We start from the raw sequence: 19,722 nt of genomic DNA on the forward strand, positions 1-19,722 counted from the left end.
GGTTGCAAGTATGACTTTTATGAACTGCACATCTTCTCTTATATTAATAAGTGAAAACATTTTCAGCAGAAGGAAATCACACTGTTGTTACTGCATCAGTGGGCACTAATAAAATTATCTTTTTTTTAAATCATAAATCTGGTCAAATAGTTACTGTAGTCCACTTCAAATTATATAGACAAGCTGTGATTATTGCAAAACTGGTAATGTACTGGTTGTACTCTTAAATTTCAACACAGTGAGGCACAAATTGATTAGTTGTTTTATTTATTCATTACGTGGACACATTTATTGCACAGAAATGGATGCAGTAAGCGGTCACACTCTTGCAAAGCTTGTGAGAAACCTTAAATAGAAAGCATAAGAAAAACTATTTGCGTCATCCCTGTGATTATGACTATGTGAGATATAGTGCCTGCAGCGCCAGTCAGTTTAAATTTTTATTCCTCTTCCTCCTCTTAAGCTTTGAATGATGAAATGACGTCACTGAAATTCAGCTTGGTGCATTCGTGTGCCATGGAAGAAATCGTGCTTCATATGACCTCCTTAGTGAGAGTAGCTGGTATGTGTGAGTAAAAACGAACATGCACAAGAGTAAAAATAGAAATTCTGCTGCAGATTTATTTCATCTAAAAGGTTCATTGTATGTTATTCTTTCATTCTTCAAACACTGCTGAGTGTCACTCCTACACCTTTTGAGAAGGTGTTCCTAAGATTTTCTGGAAACCGACTTCATTTCAAGTGTGTCATGTTTAGTTGTTTGTGATCTTTGGGGCTAAACAGGAGGTCTCATGGTGAGACTTGACATTTGCGTGGAGACCAGATGGTGGGCCAGGTTTTGATCTTTGCAAAAACATGCAATAGCGTGCAAGCTGAGGAAGAGGAGGAGCACATGCTCATATGCCATCTTCCCCATTTAACTTATGAAAAGCTTAATTTGCAGAATTTTATCACCGATTATTGAGAAAACCTCAGTAAATACACAAACTAATGTGAAAGTATTACTGTGTAAGATTTTTTTCCAGGTCAGCCAGGATGCCTGGAGCCAAGGCCCAAATAAAAATGGCCCAGGCTTCAGTAATTCAATAGTCCATTGTGTATTTGTCATTGTATGAAGAGAAATGGTGCATTGTACCTGAATAATCTGGCACGAATATGCATGTGCATGCTTTTAGCTTAGGTCAGGGTAAAACATGCGACCATCTTTTTGAGCTTTATGCAAATGGATGTAGACATTTAGGATAATGGAACATCATGCTTTATTAAGACTTATAACATGTAATATTTAAAATAAAAAGTGTTGTTAGCACAGTGATGATTAGAATATAGTGAATACTTCATAGACATGACCTAATTGTGAAAACTAAAGTCACTCAGCAGCCAATAATGGTATCATTAAAATTGTAGACACATCTCAGTAGATGTAAATGACAAAACAAATGTGTCATAACCATGAAATACAGGAACGTGCACCTACACTTGTCAAAATTAAGCTCCACTGAGCACAAACACCCTTACCTGCTATCTGTTTCATTTCTCATAGTGGAAAAACAACACCCAAAGCATGCTGTCATCTCTCCGTGAGAACGGCCACCCATCACTGCTTCAATAGGTGTCAAAGGCCAACCTACCCCTTTTTCTGGCTATTTGACAATATGACAGTTCTGAATTGCCTGTGCTACCTGCTTTATCTCAAACACTGACACCCTTAGGAAGGAGGGGAAAATAGAAAATGTATCTCTGAGATTTGAGGCCTTTTGGCTACTTTCTTAATTCCTAAAAACAGATTTGAGACATAATTTTTCCTGCTATGTCTTTTTAGAATTTATGCCACCTCTTTTGATGATGTTTTAATGGGAAATGAGGCACTATGTACTCTTTGGTCGATTGCTGATTGATAGGTGTTTAATTAATTCCAATTACTGAGTCTAAGTGGGTGTAATTGAGTCCATATAATTGGCTTGAATCTGCACTGCATAACATAGCTAATTGCTTTTGTCTCAGTCTTCATGATACGTGAGGTCATCTTGAATAGGTTTAATCTCAGACAACTTGATATGTGATTATTAATTTCCTCAAAGTAGGTTTAAATTGAAATCACTGCTGTTAGTTCCGTACATCTTGCCTTTTGTTTTTATCATCTTAATATCATGGCCCATGGGCCAAATCAGGCCAAATACATATTTTAGTTTGCCCGACAGACAAACTCAATAAATTCTTGGCTTCAGAGAGCCACTGAACTAAAAAGGGACATACGGCTATAGCACAATGTCTCAAAGTGATGCAACTGGAAAGGGAAATTTCATTTTGTGTGCAGCCAGTTTCAGGTCAGGAGGCTGTGCTGTACATTATGGGTAAATTACATGATTAAAGATCTTCTACTTTTCTTTTCACCAGCAAGGACCACAACCCCGAATACAAATGATAAACACTTATCGATAATGAAGATGACAGATGAATGAAAAGCAATGAGCTGGGCCAGAGGCTGTGCTATAGGCGAGGCATCGCTGAAAAAATGGGGAGAGGAAAAACTGGGTGTATGGGATAAGTAGTAAAATATTAAACTGTCTCTTCAGCTGTTGAGTTGTCATACTGTTGTCATGAATGCCTGTGAAACAGACTTTCCAAGACTTTTAGATATATGTGCATTTTTAAAAGACATTTAAAAAAGTGCAGTCATGAGAATCAGCCTGTGCCTTCTGCAGCCCACTAAAATAAAAGACTTTTATGACTTCTTCAGACCCATCTTAGCTGGGTGCAACTGCGTTGCTATGCACTTTCTAATTTTCCATTTCCATTTTACTTTTTACATTTTTAAGTGGTTTTCCAATTGTGTGCCTCAAGGCAACTCCAGATGATGGGATTTAGCATCAACCAAACAACAGCCAAAAGGATAAACTATGGCAGGTGGTAATAACGGATCACTTTGTGGAGAAAGAAAACAAGAGAACAAACAGACAAACTAAATGGAAAGGTAAATTGTTGTTAATCATGAGTGCATCAGTTGTTGTCCAAAGTTAACTAATGCTAAAGAAGCAAAAGCTTAGTCGGAAATCAATAAGAACCATAGACAACATAAGGCACTTATATCTGCATCTGCAGATATGAGTCAAGGTGTGCTTTGGCATGCAGTGAAAATACTGTATAAGTCATTACTTTTTTTGGTTTTGCCTAATTTAAAGCCTAATTAGATTTTATTTCTACTTTATGCTTTGGATTCAGATTAGTTTCAATGAAGCCTGTGAAGTTTTAAAAAGCTGTTGACATGTCTCAATAAAGTAATGAATCAAAGCCTCAAAGGCTGCTTAGGCGATCAGCGTCATTTCTTCTATATTTTATTTTATTTTTGTTATATTTTAAGAACGAAAATTCGTAAACGATATTATTTTATTTCCGTTAACTAACATGGACACCTACTTTTAGCGTAGTTAATTATAGTAACCGTATTTTGGTGTTGGCAAGCTGTACGTGAGCACGTTTCGTTTTGTCCGACTGCACGTGAATGCAGCGCTGCTCCCATCCTACGTGAATGCAGCATAAACTGTTGAGGTGATCCATGGCAACAGAGGAGCAGCAGCCAACCGCCGAGCCTGTCCTACACGCTCACACACACATAACCCCAGTCTCTACTCACTTCTTCCTCAGTGTAGCCGGAATGCACCGAGGAGGAATCACTGTTAACGGCTGCCGCTGACAAATTTCTGTATCAAGGTGACCGACCGGGAGCCAGCCCGCCAACCAGCTCCCTGGAAACGGCTGCACATCAGCGCCAGGTGACAGCAGACTGGACCCGCTGAAAACGGACGCATTCTTAGCGGACAAGATGGTAGTAGCTCATGTTTCCGTACCTTAAAATTACTCATTTCACCCCTCTGGTGTACTATTACCCTGACCGAAGCAAAAATGAAACCAATTCTTAACAGTCTGTGGGCTCAAAAGGCTTCATATTTCTGATTTTTTTTTTTCGGCAAAAACATAAATCCTCCACAGTCCCAGTTCTACACACCGCTCATTAGCACCGTCCAGTTTATTATTGTAATTACTGCCCATATCTTTCTCGAGCATCTGAGGCATCATCGTGAAGATGGCGACTGGGTCGGGTTGGCAGCAGCGCTACTGCCCTGCCGGTCAGGGGAAATTTAGCACATCCTCGGCATCCAGCATGTCCTTTCAGTCCGGCATCGCCATGGAATATACCCAAGACCTACACCTGAAGATGAGCAAGAAGATAGCACAGCTAACAAAGGTAAGGATCATTTTTTAGGAGGCCTCCTCTGCACTCTCTCTTCAACCCTTGGGTAAGACCCTGTACCTGCTGTTCTGGTGTGAGAACTGGGCACTAAACTCCATTGGAAATTTGCCCGTTTAGCAATTAAACTTGTGTCGGTTTACGTGTCTAACGAGCACAACAAGACTGACATTTTTTAGTGGATCTCCTGGGTGTTCTTGTACTTTCGGGGTCCATTTAAGGCAACATTTATTCGTCTGATAAAAAATAATTAACTCCTAAAGTAGGATATGCTCACTACAGCTGTAAATCGCTTTGGTTTAAAGGAAGTTAAAGTTGGATTTAAGTTAAATGCATGCTGCTTGGTGTTTGAATTGTGAGCCGAAAGAAGCAGCAGCTCTGAATGCCTCATGGCATACTGAAATCTAAAAGCATACAAAAGCCCTCAAAGTTTGATATTTTATTTTAGTGAGTTTGGCGTGATTTCTTACCTGGGAGGTACGAGCTGCCTCAAGGTCTGCTTGGATGCTGCATTTTAAGCGAGCAGCGGGTCATCACAATATCAGCCATCTCATTCATTAATCATCTTTAGCAGCACCGACTCTTCTGGCATTTAGTTTTACTTCTCATGCATAAGTGTTGTATGCAGTTAAACTAAACCCTTCCTGAAAACTTTGATCCCTCATAGTATCAAGCATTATGCAATTATGCAAATTTGTGTACTGTATATATTTTGGAGATCATTTACAGTATATATGGTTGCTCTAGACCAGCAGACTTGAATGATATTCCTCTACACCACCCGCATCTATGGTCTTTCAAGGGCATTTTAAATGATTTTCACCTCAAAGCAGGATCAGTTCTTTTATGTCACTTGCCAAACTTTGGCGTCTCCAAAACATTGGCTCCATGTCAGCATATGTTTCTGGCTCCAGGGTGTCATTATCATCGAGCTGGGGGGTCCACCAGGCACTTGTACATGTTTCCAGGTGGCTTCTGAAGGGTTTGACGCCTGGAGTTGGTGATATATACTCTGAGGATTTGCCTCTGACTTCTAAGTATAAGATTTGTGCTCTTTTTGTGCTGAGAGAGTGGATGCTTAAAAAAAACAAAAAAACAACAATTCAGCAGCCTTGGGCTAGGTGTGTGCCAAGCCTTAGTGCAGAGTGGACTCTTTAAAGTCACAATGAAATAGAAAAGGGTCTTTTCGACCGTGGTAGCTAATTAACCATCGTAATATGCAGCATAGCTTTTAATAATAATTTAAAGGAAATTGCACATGTAATATTTTTGTATTTTTCGCATAAATTTTTTAACTTCTTAGTTTTTGCCACAGTTTTGTTCAAATATTATGTAATGTTAAAGGTACAGGGATTTTTCTTCATGGAAACGTTTGGTATTTTACATGAAGATCCAACAGACCTCCTGCCAAAAAACAGTTATGTTCATTTTGATTCATTTATTTAAGTTTAAAAGACATTTTTGTGTATGGCTACTGCAATGCCAAAAGAAATGTTAAGAAACAACAATACCTTTTTTAAAAACTATTATTTTAACTATTATTTTAATTATGGAGGCAAAGTATATGATAGTGGAGCTTATTGTGAAGCAAAAAACCTTGCTTCTCTCAGCCTAGCTGCCTGGGTATGGTCATGTTTTGAATTTAATGTCGTAATTTAACATTGTCTCTTGTGTCTAAAATTGAATTTTACTTCCTCTGCTGTGATTTTTCTTCTTTGGTCTTCACCTGTGTCTTGTTCCTTCCAGATCTCTCCACTTTCCTGATTACCCTATGTGTATAAATAGTCCTGCCCCTTTCCCTTGGTCTTTGTTGTGGTGTCTATATCTGTTCCTGTGCGTGCCTCATGAAAGGTTTGCTTTTAAATATTTAGTCTGCCTGGAGTCCTGCATTTAGGTCCTTAATTCTGACACCTAGGTGCAGGTGCTGTGTCCCGTCATCTGACAGCCCAGTCAAAAGAAGAACTGATTACAGACGTTAGTCCTAATCTTTCAGTTCACGCTTTGGCGTGCCATGGACAGAAAATACTGGAAAAGCACAAATATATTATTTTTAGTGAAAAGCTGATGTGTAGACTATAACATTAATTTCTATAATATTATGTAGTAATGCTGTCTTTTTGCAATATTCTGGACAACAGAAGCAGACAAATTTGGTTGCAACAAAATTATTATTAGGATGGTTTACAAGGAGCTAAACATAACCCCCTAAACATTGTGTTGTCAGACTATATTTTGCTTATGAAAAATGTTCTCTTAACATAGTGTTAGAATTGCTAGAGCTCAGTGGATTCTAAGGAGGTATAAAAATAAATTAAATAAAAGCTACTATGCTTACTAAAAAAGTAAGCATAGAAATAACAAATAATATAACCTACACTAAAAAAATAACAACATCAATCTTTTCATCACTGTTAAAAAATCTGGACTCTAATGCCGTATATAAACTGCACACTCCAGTTTAAACACTGGAGTGTTTATAATTTACAGTTTTTGTGTTATAGTGTTGATAAACCTAACCTCACAGTGGACAGGACTCATGAAAGTTTTTTTTTTTCATTGTCTATCCAGGTAAATCCTCACTTCCAGTTCCATTTTTGTTTCCAGTTCTGCACCTGTACACTTACCACGGATCATCGGTCAGCAACAGGGTAGAAAACATTTAAATCAGGCCCTTCTATGAAAGCCTGCATGATGCTGCAGAGTAGTTTAATCTACATTTTCTCAATGAGAGTCAGCTTTTAATCCATTTCATTTAGAATTCCAATTCAAGGTGCTAAACTGTTAAAAAATAAGATCATTCATAGTTTAACTAAATATTTTTACTTGCAGTCTATCAAAAAAACAGCTGATATTTTGATGTGTTTACCAACAAGATTGTTTTTTTTTTCTCTTCATCAACACTTCCTTCTTGATATATTGTCTTTAATGCCACTGTTGGCTCTTGTATAGGAAGTATAACAACAAAACATGAATTTAAGACAGTGATGGGAAACACAAAATAGCAATTTACACAATTTTTACTGCACCTGTATCCCAATAATTCATTTACAATAAAACATTTTCAAGATTGGCATAAAATATTTACATCAACATAAGAAAAATAACTAATGAAACAATGCCATGGAATTTAAAAATGACATATATTTCATTTTTATTAAGCCATTTTTGATCCTGAACTCAGCCTATATATTGAAGTACAAGAAAAAATGTCTTCAAAGAAAAAGTGGAGAAGCACTAATTTCATAGCGGCATTAAAACGCAATGAAACAGAGGCTGAGATAAAACCGTATTTCCAGTGAGTGTGCACCAACTGACACAATAGTAGATGTTGTTTTCATACGCCAAGTCACATGATCACCACACGTTCCCACAGGCGACACATCTGAGCCTCGTGTCTCCAGTGCCTTGTTGTGTTGGGCCACGACAAAGCAGGGGAGGGGAACAGGCTGATAGCATTCGGCCCATCTGCTGACCGCTGATCTCTGCAGAGTGAGAGATGCATTCAGGAATAAATAGCAACCTTGGAACCTCTCTGAGCCACTCTCGTGACACATCTCTGCCTGGATGATTTCCAGCTCGCTGTCATAGAATGATTCGGGAGCGACTGACGCATCTCTTTAGTCCCGTATTTTAACTGAATTATCTGAATCTATAGTGTCTGCTTTACAAGTTATGATTTTTCAAGATCTTTTGTCTATTTTCCCTTATTTCGTTTTTATAATCTGGTCATGATTTTTAATCCTGATAACATCAGCCAGCTTCCTACAGTGCTACTGTAATTCTGTTTTTTGTTATACTAACTATTTTATAGTTACTGAAATTTTGCAATACTTTATATAGTTTACATTACTATTGCATAATACAATAAATTATTTTGTTACATACAAAGACAAAAAATAATTGCTTGAGAGACAAAGTGGGCAAATCTCAACTTCAGCCAGAGAGCAAAGCATGCCATCGATTGACATGTTACAGGGTGGTGAATAAATTACAGGATTACGTTGGCAGGTGAAGCCTGGAGTAAACTAGAGACAAACCATCAGCAACAAAGCAGTGCATGATGAGCGAATTGCTTCCTGCATGGAAGCAGTCTTAAATGCGTGAATGAGGATTTGGAAAGTAAAAATCTCAGCAAGGGATGGAGAATCAGCTCATGCTGGTGTGCATGCTCTCCTCATAATTAAACGCTATAACTGCTTAATGTGAACATATGTAACTCCTGCCAGGTTAAATCGTCATAATAAAAATACAGGAAACACATGTAATAAATGCAGCATGTTTTAAAGCTTGTGTTTGTGGTTTCCGTGATGGAGTGTTTCTCATTGAGGAGTCTGGATAACCTGTGCATCGCAGATTCAAAATACATTTCAGTCTCAAAGTCGTGCTGACTGACATGAAAACATGTGAGAATTTGTGTCCGTGAACGTGAACAAAGACAGTGCTTGTACGTGACCACTTCAACTTTTGCTATGAGAGCAGGCTGACAGCTGTAGCGTGCGTCAGTGAAGCAGTGTTATCATTTCAATGCTCTGTACGTTTTTGCTGGGATTTCGTGCAAAGTCAGTAAGTCAGTTATCGATTGCCATTCTCCTGGGATGCTGAATTTCATGATTTGTGATGCAAGACTTGTTGGCACTGTTCTTTAAGACTTCATGCAGTAATTTTTAATCCCACAAAGCTGCTTGCCTTTGTGTACTGCTGGGATTTCACTGTCATGATTTTTCTTTTTTTTCATAAGTTACACTCTCTGATGGCTTTCTTTTTATTGTAGTGTTTCTGTCAAAAAGAAGGCAGTGCAGGGGCTTTGCTGCTATGGAAACAAGTTTTAAATGATAATTCAGGGCAATGTACTGTAAGAAGTGGGCTGATGATTTTCATAACAAAAAAAATACGTTTGATCTTGTAGGCTGTCCACAGTGAGTCAGGAGTGAGGTTTCTGGTTGTTGTCAGAGCTCTGGGAAACAGAGAGGGCAGCATGTCATTTTGCATCGTCAGGAGAAGGCTTTATAACAAATGTATTACCTAGCCTAGGGTTTGTGTGTGTGTTGTGTGTGTGTGTGCGTGTGTTTCATCTGCAATGCCTGACTGACTTTAGTGTTGAAGTGAGTCAGAAATAGACCTCTGAGCTCTCTGTGCATTTCTGGACGAAGGGATCAGAAGAGACAGAGATACTGAAATACCATGGACACTGTGTGTGTGTGTGTGTGTGTGTGGTGTTTGTAATTCATATTATGTGGAGCTGCAGCACCAAATCAGCGTATAAACATTTCAGCAAAGATGTTTTCAAATATAGTTTGAGGAAATAAAAAAAGTACTTTTTTACCTCAACATCAAACCATCTCTGCTGATTCATTATCTCATTTTTCTAAATGATGATGTCACTGATTACTTTTGTATTTTGCCCATCACCATCTTGTTTTTTTCCCTTAATAGCCAGAAGTACTTTAAAAAATGACAGCTGAACGTGGTAGTGTAATTAAAAGATGAGCAGACTTACTGTTTTTTTGGGGGGTTTTGGTTTTTTTTGGGAGTCAGAAGTGAGCACATTTGGACAAGAGTGTTTAGTACTATGCCACCAGCTACAGCTAGCTAGCTTAAATAGCACATTTTCTCCATAAATGATATGGATGCATCGCAGGGACACAGGTTCCTCCTAATTAGTGCTAAGTAGCATATAAATGAAATGCAATTTCAAACAGGGCTGCTATTAAGTGCTAACTAAATGAAGAGCATTTTCCATCCTTCTTTTCCAAGGACCACTATCATCGATGGCAAGTGACCTGATTCAAAGTATGACTCTAGTGCCACAAGGTACAGTGCAATGGCAGTGAGACACCAATATATACAGAAGTCAAATGTAACTTCAAAAGTAGTGTTAGTAGTGTTTTACCTGATGTTTTTAAGTAAAAGTATAACAGAACGGCTTAAAACTTTAGTTAAAGTTAGCCTTGTTATTCTTCAACAGTCTGAACAATACAGACATATAAAAAAGCTTGAAATGGAAAAATATTTTCTCCTTGGGATGTTGTGTCTTGGGTCGAGATTTTTAACCAGCTACTAAAAGAATTCCCATCATGCAACAGCAACAGTAATTTCCATCCACTGTTTGCTCTTCCTTCACATCAATGCAACTACAGAGAGCTCCAGCCATGCTCAGTCGATTCATTTGCTTACTTGTAGGTTGCGCATCACCAGCTGTTGTTTCCAGCTTTAGCCCGAAACATTTTCTAGAGTATTTTGCAAAGTACTGTGTTGTTAGTAGCTCATTTACTAAATCGTAGTATGATTTACTAAATCATACAAAATCGTCATTGGAGGTTGACATGTGGCTCTACGGCATGTTTGAGCTTGTGTTGTTTTGCACGTTATGAAATGCGAAATGCATTGTCCATGGTAACACCACTATACAAAATGTATAGTGGTGTTACCATGGACAGTTTGATATGGCACAGCCTTATCTTAAAGATATTCCTGGGCTGAAAAAAAGCAGTATTTTCACTTTAAAACGAATCAGAAAAAATTAAAAGAAAAACACGATTTGAAAATGATACATATTCTTCATTTTCTGACCAACTTTTAGTTCTAAACTCATCGTCTCCTGTCAGAGGCATGAAATAACTTAAATAGAGTGGTAGCTATCAAGTGCAAGAAATACATGCTTGGAGAATCAGCTTTAACAGACAGATCACCAAAAGATGTCCAAATAAATCAATGAAAAAACCCCAGAGAGAAATGCTTTATCTTTGGTCATGTGGTTTCAAGTTTTGATGGACTATAGTTTTGATGGCAGTCTAAAGGTTGTGGATGGCTGCTTTAAAAGTAACAGTTTGAATGGAGAAAAGGTTTTGCTTTTTTCATACTTATGCTTTTTTCTTTTATATGGATCTCTATGGCGTTGGAATAGGAACTGTAATCATAATTCACGATGACTCCACAAAAGTATGCAACATATACACTGCTTTATATTGTCTGTATCACATATAGACACTAAACAAGGTCCAACATAAGATGATAAGAGGATTTGGTTTTATGCTCTGATTAAATGATATTCTGACTCAGACATATCCATAGAGAAATTTGTTAATTACATTTTTTTCCTCCCTAGTGAGACTTCTTTACAAGCAACTCAGAAAAGATGAGAAGATCCACACAAGCTGCTCTACAATCTGAGGCTTAGTAGTTTTCTAATTTTATATTCCCCGCTATTCCCTTATTTCACATTGTGGCCAAGCGTCTGTTCAGTACTACAGAAAGAAGTACTCATGGTAGATAAAAGATGGAATTTTTTTTCTTTTGTAGAAATTTCCAGTTATTGTTCCTTTTTATTGTATTTAGTGACTGCACTGAAGACAACGCAGGAAAAGATAAATACACTATCATCACTTGGCAGCAGCATGTGCGTGTGTTGATGCCATAATCCAGGGGTGGTAGTGCAGTGATCTGTGTAGCCAGGGCAGGGTTAGAGCGCAGATGGTCAGAGCAACATGAGTCCAGATCTGGGAATAGAGTACTGCTTGCTGATTGGGATTTTAAAGCCTGATACTGTGCACACAGATTTTTAAACAAATAAGAAGATTTCAAATTGAAATATATTTCAATGATTAACTAATCTTTATCGACTTAAAGATGCACTTGATACTGCTGCTTCTCCTGTTAATGGTCATATTAGCTGTAGCAATTAGCATCCATTTGATACTGTTATTTCAACATAGCTGCTCTAAATATGGACAACAAAGCAGAGGCTGCATGATTAAAACCTGGATAACGTCCTTTTAAATAAACTGAATTCTACTCCCAACTCAGTGAAGTGACCTGGAAGTATCTGTGTGGCAGTTGTACCAAGAGCTGGTTGAATTCTCTAAAAATGTAGGAAAGTTGTTTCAATTCTTCCTTTATTACCTCATTCAGCAGAGGATACACTGGGCCATTCTTAATAAAAAGAAAGGAGATAATGCAGTCCCACAAGTCGTAGCGACACCCTGCCTGATGGTTCAGCTCATGTAACATGAATATTACAGTGCTGTAATAAAATCTGTTTCTTGTTGAGCTGTTGCCTGGAGTGAAGAACACGGGTGTCTATAAAAGCTGTGTCCCAAAACGTCGGCTGCATCCTTCGGAGGCCGCATTTGAAGGCCGATTATGTCACAGCCAGGCGACGAAGGCTGTCCCCATTCGTCGACTCCTTCAAATGCGGCCGACAAATGCGTCCTTCATTTCCCCGATTTTGAAGGATGGGTTGGGTGTGTTCTTCGTGGCCCACCATATCCTAGAATTCATAGCGCGGCCCAGCCAATTCCAGTTTCCAAGAATGGCGGCTGCCAATGTTCCCTCTAAGCTGCGCGCGTGCGCAATAGCGCACTGCTGGCACGATCTCTACGCACAGAAAATCTGCGTTGCACACAAAAAAAAATCTAACCTGAATTGAAATTAAAATTAGCAGCATTAAAATGACCATGCAGCACCTTGACTCCTTTCTCTTACAGTCTTTGTGTTGCTTGTGATTTGCTGCTGTGCTTGGATTATTGTCCTGTTGCATGACCCAGTTTTAGCCGGACATACAATAAGCTGTTAGACAGATGGCCTAACATTGATTCAAGAATACATTGGTGTACAGAGGAGTTCATGGTCGACTCAATATCCGCAAGGTGCGTCGGTCATCACCCCATCCCTCACAGTGGATGTGCGGTGTTTGTGCTGATATGCTGTACTTTGCTTTTCTCTAAATGTGGCCATGCTTTATGACCAGTCATCTCCACTCTGATCTCATCATTCTGAGCACTGTGCTTCCCTTTCCCCCCACAAATGCTTATTAATTCTCCTTTACACTTTTCAATGACCTCATTACTTTTCCATCAAGGAAATGTGATTAGGAGAAGAAGGTAGGAGTTAAGTCTTTGGACTCTGTCCTTGGATTCTTGAAATGATGTGGCACCAGGGATCTGTGGCAAATGAAAAAGTTCTTTTAATGATTTATGCCATCCAGTCTATTTGAAAATTGGTTGAGAATTCAGCAAATTCTGGTGATTGTTTTTCTCTACCTTGTATATGCCACAGGAGACACGGTTGTCCTACAATGACATTGTAGCAGAGGATTCGAATGCAGAATAAACAGGCAAACAAAATGCAGTCAGCAATGCAGTTCACAAAATCTGTTTAGAAAATTACTGATCAGTTTAACTCGGGGTTTTTAGTTAGAAAAGAGTCTTAATCTATCCAGAATTTAACTAATTACTGACTTGAATGGAGATGTCCCTCTGACAAGTTAAAGTCTATCTGTGTGTTATTCTGTTGAGTGCCACACCAAATCACAAGTCCTAGTTCAGATCTTGTAAGGATGGAAGTGGGATTTGATTACAAGCTGCTGTTTGTCTCAGAAAACATTCCAAGGAGCAGCCGCGGTATCCTTTCAGACTACTTTCTTGAGGTGACAAACAAAGAAGATTGGCTCTTATAGGGCGCTAAAGATACTGGCCATGAATTTCAGCTTTTTGATTTCTAACTATAATTTTGGGAGAATGAAAACACAGGGATAATGGTGTGTGTGTGTGTGTGTGTGTGTGTGTGTGTGTGTGTGTGTGTGTGTGTGTGTGTGTGTGTGTGTGTGTGTGTGTGAGAGAGAGAGAGAGAGAGAGAGAAAAGCGGCTTGCTGCTACTGCTGCTGTGAGGAGTACAGCTTATTAACCTCTGCAGGATGCTCCTTCACTGATTGTCACAATTCTCTGTCAGATTTCATTAAGATACGCCCACACACTCACACACTCACACTTACACTGAACCACAAACATACAGGGAGCTCAGCACAAAGTTAGGGGGTGAGATGGGCGCATATTGGCTTGAAGCACTATCCAGAACAAATAAAGCATTGCCGACATGCCTGTTGACACACAGACGCACCCACACACACAAAAATGTGCACACACACACACACACACACACACACACACACACACACACACACACACAGACACGTTCTTGGATGTACACACATGTGGCTTATGGCGTCGCGAGGTGCGCATGGAGGGTAATTTGATGAGTCATTCTTAATGTTTGACCTTGACTGTTTCCTCTGCCTTCGGACAGCCAGAAGCCACATCGCTGCTCGTCTTTTCTGCCCCGATTTATTTGGCTGACGCTGCAGCAACTCATGTCGCAGCAACAGGCGAGACGCGGAGCAACACCGGTGCACAATTGGTCATTACATACCTCTGATATATCAGACAAACACTCAGCTGTCTTTGTGGAAAATCTCATAAGAGGAGGAAAGTGTCTTCCACATCCAATATGATGAAGGTTTGCCTGTAAACACAGTCAGTGTGTTTTTATTGTTACTGTTATGAGATGTCTGATGTGAGAACTCATTCCAGCGCAGTGTGGCAGGGTTGTACTCAGCAGCCTGTAAAAGCTGCAGTGGGACCTGCCTCACTGATTCACTGGATGACTAATGTTCATATAAGATTTTTGGAAATTTTAAGGCTTAAATGGCATTTATTGTATGACAATTTATGGAGTAGCAAAGTCTTTTTGTTGCTTCAATTCACATGTGTTGTATTTTTATTTTTGAAGGTGACACTGAGCTTATTAGGCCCGCTGAATATAATTTAAATTGTTAAGGTGTAAGTATTTGTCAGTCAATCAAAGAAAAATAAGTTTTATCTATTGTGATAATCATTTAATCATTTAGATAACTTTTTAAGCTTAAAGTTCAACTGCAACTGAATACCATTACACACTGTGTTATTGTTGAGGAGAACAAGTAAGCGTATCAGGGTTTGGCAAAACTGGCCTGATTCATTCATGGTATCTCCACCAATCACAAGTTTAAGTTGAAAACAAAGTGGACGAACCCTCGCTAAGAAACATTTGTTTGATAAATTAGTATCAGCATTTATGACATCTGAAAAATTAACAATAAAAAGAGAGAGAGGCAAAAAAGAAACAGTCTTCGTCAATGTTTTCAATGGTGTATTTGCATAATTTGTCCACATTGCATCGTTGTTCAACTATAAAAAAGAAATCTCAGCTCAGTAAAATTTCAACTTTTGCAGAGAGAGAAAAAAACATGCCAGGAAACAACCTCGCACCAATATTTTTTTCACTTCCATGAACCAGTAATGGCCCAAAAGGATGTAATCCATCATTGCTTTGTCACAAATTGCCTGCAACAAGGCGTGCTCTGCACAGGATTGTTTTCACTGTGAGGGCTTTCAGGTGATGTAACAGTCCTTCTGGTGGCCATATTGAAAGGCAGCAGCTTGTGGGCAAGAGCAGCTGCGCAGAGCTGATTGTGTTTGTAGATGCAGAGCAAAAACCACATCATTAGAGCTGGAATTGAATTTGTGGTAAACATTTCTACACTGAGTATTTTGACCAAGAAATCACTGTTGGTATGATATATTTACCAGCATAGTATTATCTGGAGTATTTGCTAACCTAAGAAGGTAGGTAATTGTTGAACTGTAGTTGTCTCTTGTTTTATAGCCTTGTGTTGTATTGTTGTGTTGTGTTGTACCCTGAAATGGACCGGAGGATGAAGGGAATAACAATAAAGATATCTAGATGATAACCAAGAAAGTTAAATTAATAAATAAATCAATACAATAATGAAAAGTTTAACTTAATGATACCTAAAGCAAAAGAAAGTCAGTAGTCAAAGAGTTTTCAGCCGTTAGATCACCATGGTAACTTATGCTGAGCATATGACCTGATCCGGAGTCAGTGTTAGTTTAAAATTGGTTTTAAGTGGCAGTTTTTCAGGAATTATGTTGATGACATTTTGCTCTACGTGCGATCCAGTTTCTCTCCAGTAAGAACACCTGCCACCTGTTGAACATCACCTGACTAACACTACCAAATCAAGCCCTGGTAGAAGCTTACAGGGACACGAACTGTACATGTATTCATTTAGTAATGTAGAAATATATTTTTATACTTAATATACTCATAAGTAGTAAAGTTTTACACTGCTTGATTTGCAGATACTAGTACACAGATTAAAAAAAATAAACTATTTGTAGGCTCTTAATCAGTAAAAATGTATTTCCTTTTGACTTGTCCACAAACTAAAGTTATTCCCACTTCCCCCTTCATCAGACTGTCAAACATCAATAAACAGCTTTAATGTTTAAATGGCTTAAGTTTCACATTTCTAAAGCGTTCTGCTGTAACAGCTATTCATTTGTGAATTAGTGAAGATCTAAGACTTCTCACAGCATCACTCTCTTTACTTATTTGCAGCAGCAATATTGCTATTCGGCTTTTTATTTACTTTTGAATAGGTCTTTGTCACACATTCTTTTGCTGAAGTCTGAGGCTGCAGTAGGCAGCACTCGGTTTTCTGCAGTGAAACAGTTGAATGATGCATCAAAGCCTCGTTTCGTATGACCGCACACAGAGCCTGAAGCACAAAGGTTTAGCAGAGAAAGATGATAACCACCATTGTGATAATTCTTATCTCAGACTGGGGGTTTAGATTTTGTCAAGCCCCCTAACATAGATAAAACCATATTGAACTTGCTTCATAGTATTTCACTCTGGCGACCACTGGGCCTGGCCAGCTCTTTTTCCTAACTTTTATTCTCCTCTGTTGATTGGTGAGGGACTATATTTGCTTTTTACTTGATGATATATAGTGAAATATCTGCGCATCAATGTCTTTTAATTCAATATATTGACAAAGCACCAGTCCCAGAGATTTTAAAAGAGTATCTTAGCCAAAAGCACATAGATTCTGAAAGATATAAAATGCTGCAGAATAAAGGAGCAATCAGTTATATGGATCTGTATAATTTACAGCTTTGATGTGGAAAAAAGAAATAAAGCTACACACCTTTGCACATGAGTGCATTTCGTGGGCTGGATTTCTGTGTATAGTCCATCAGTGATGACAACTGTGGGCCAGTTTTTCCTCTCCACAACAACTGTAATTTTTATTAGACTTATTTCCTCTGCATTCCTCTGTGTCTGTTTATTTCAGCTCAAATTCATGGACTAGAATAAAGGTTTATCAGAAAAGATCGTCAGACATATTTACATAAAGTGTAAAGTGTTCATCAATGCCCTAAATTGATGTGGGAATAAACAGTACTGACTGAAAGCCACTACAAAGTGAAGACCTACTAACTTGACACCAGCCCACACACTTAACAAGAAAAGGGAGCTGTTTGGCAGACGTTGTCAGTAGCAAGCAAGCATCAGGATTTTCGAGGCTAAAGTCTGCTTCGACTTTCTCTTCTTTTCTTGGCAGCGGCGTGAGCCTACTCGGCCACCAGGGATCCATCTTTACTCAGTGGGTTCTGTTTCTCTTCACTGATGGGAGAGATGGGCCTAACACTGGCAGTTACCCTCTCCTTCTCACCATGTGCATCATTTGGGTATAAGCTCATAGAAATAGTTGAGGGCAGTGGCTTGCATATGATTGCTCAACAATAAAAAGCTGTAATTGCTTTCACTTTTGCACTTATGTCTTTCTTAAAGTTTGTTGCTGAAGTAAGTTTCTTTCAGATATATTTGATTATTTGCTAAGTATCTGGCTTATACAAGAGTGTAGAGTTTACTTCTTTTTTCCTGACTGTGGATCTGAATTATTATCAGTGTTCAAAGAATATATGTGTAAAAGGGCCCGATTCAAAATGAAATAGTTATATATACCCAAACTATATTGGGTGTAATAGTTCAGACCTGTTCTTTTAAACTTATTTTATTTTATTTATTTATTTAAGAGAAGACTGATAAGGGTCTTTTTTAACATCAACTTGAGTAATAATAGGTGAGACTGGTGAGCAAGTTTAAACATAAAACACAGACTGGGCGAGTTAGTAGACCTGTGGATCTATGTTAAAAAAGTGACCAGTTCTGCTTCTAGTCTGTCCACTTCTATTGGAAAATCGTGGCCATCCCTAATCCCTGTAACACCCAACTATGCCAAACACTCGCAGCATCAGCAGCAGAAACGTGGTACTCTGCTACTCAAAAAGTGGCAAAAACACATTATAATTGTAAGTACCCAAAAATGTCCTTTTGCTGCTCACTTCTATATAATTTTTTTAATCCATTAATGTCCTTGTATACTTCTTTGGTGATGTGTCTTCAATCTGAAGGCAGAGAAGAGAACTACCTGCATACTGTGACATGTGAATTTGATGCCTTCAAATGATTTGTTATTCATATTACGCTGTAATCTTTACATAAACGTTAGTATTGAATATTCACTCTTCAGTTGCTGCTGGCTCTTTCGTTTTGCACTTTTATTTATTCTCCTGAAGACCATGCCCCTCTTGGCTCTTTCTAAAATTGGCAGGCCTGTGTTTACTCCTCTCTTCTTCACATCCTCTCTCCATGTCTCTGTTTATCAGTCTGTCCTTCCCTCAAGCTAAAGGACATCCAAACAACAGCAGGGCTCGCCATGACTTCACCCAGTCTTCAGTCTGTCCTCCTATTAAGATAAGATGAAACCAATCCCTCAGGGGATATTATGGCCAGTAGTCAACAGCGATGGGATAAAGGACATAATACGGTAGTAACTTGAAACTTAAGTTATCCCAGTAAAGAAAATTAAATTTAAATTGGATGAAGCTTTCTATGTAATGTATATGTATAATGCATATATTAACATAGAAAAACAAAAACAATTTGACACCAACATTTCCAGCTCTTTTTATAGCTTTTAAGTCACATTAGGGAATTATTGAGGCCAAACTTTAATTTGGAATCTGTTATAAAGACAGAAGTAGAGCCAAAATGATTGAACCGCAATCTGTGAGACAATATGTTCACTAATAAATTAACCAAATTTTGGGAAATTGTTTGTTCATAACTTATTAGTATATTTCTGATCATTTCCACATATTTCCATCTATCTGCACAGTCCTCTGGCCTTTCTTTGCTGACATCTTGACAACCCCATGACTCAGCGTTGCTCCTTTTATATCAGTCAGTTTTCTGAGGGGTGGTTTATGTCCAATCAATAAAGCTCTTTCTCTACAAATGCCTGCCTTGCTTCTCTTTGCCTCTTTGTGCTTTACAGGAATTTAAATGTTCCTTTAATTCACTCTTGGTCCCTTTTTTCTTGTTTATGTGGAAGATTGCAGCATTAGATATGTACTTTTGCTGCAGTACAGCTCTAAACTGAAATGCTGAGGTAGAAAGTACAAGATTTGTAACCTGTTTTAATTTATTGAGCATGTTTATAGAAGAATTTCATAATAAAATCTACCTGTTTAATCAGCCAAAAATGACAAAAAATCAAACCATTAACAGAGGAAAATAATATAGCTCAACCTCGTTTATCCAGAAGAAAATGTTGTTGATAAGGGCACATCTCTGCCTAGGGCAGCTGACAGACTAAAAGCTAAATCACTGTAGAACATGCTGCTGCTTCACTGCTCTCTGTACTTTTAAAGCACAAAATACACCACCTTTATAGCCCAAACAGCTGACACCATCTGTGCGATCAATGCCAAGTACAAGTTTCCTTT

At 38.4% G+C, this 19,722-nt stretch overlaps 1 protein-coding gene across 4 annotated transcripts in view; it reads left to right on the top strand.

Moving 5' to 3' along the window:
- Window positions 1-3,530: 3,530 nt before the first annotated feature.
- The window catches only part of fam184ab (family with sequence similarity 184 member Ab), a 201,699-nt gene continuing 185,507 nt past the window's right edge, over window positions 3,531-19,722 (top strand). For 2 of the 4 annotated variants that reach the window (XM_084953110.1, XM_084953112.1), the window contains exon 1: window positions 3,531-4,246. In XM_084953110.1, coding sequence (XP_084809236.1) covers window positions 4,085-4,246 — 162 coding nt within the window. In that variant the 5' untranslated portion in view covers window positions 3,531-4,084. The remainder of the gene's footprint in view (window positions 4,247-19,722) is intronic. The other 2 variants (XM_084953111.1, XM_084953113.1) reach the window with 2 other exon arrangements.

The sequence above is a fragment of the Perissodus microlepis genome, chromosome 15 (assembly GCF_051167445.1).
Source record: "Perissodus microlepis isolate ML-2025 ecotype Zambia chromosome 15, ASM5116744v1, whole genome shotgun sequence".
Classification (NCBI taxonomy): Eukaryota; Metazoa; Chordata; class Actinopteri; order Cichliformes; family Cichlidae; genus Perissodus; species Perissodus microlepis.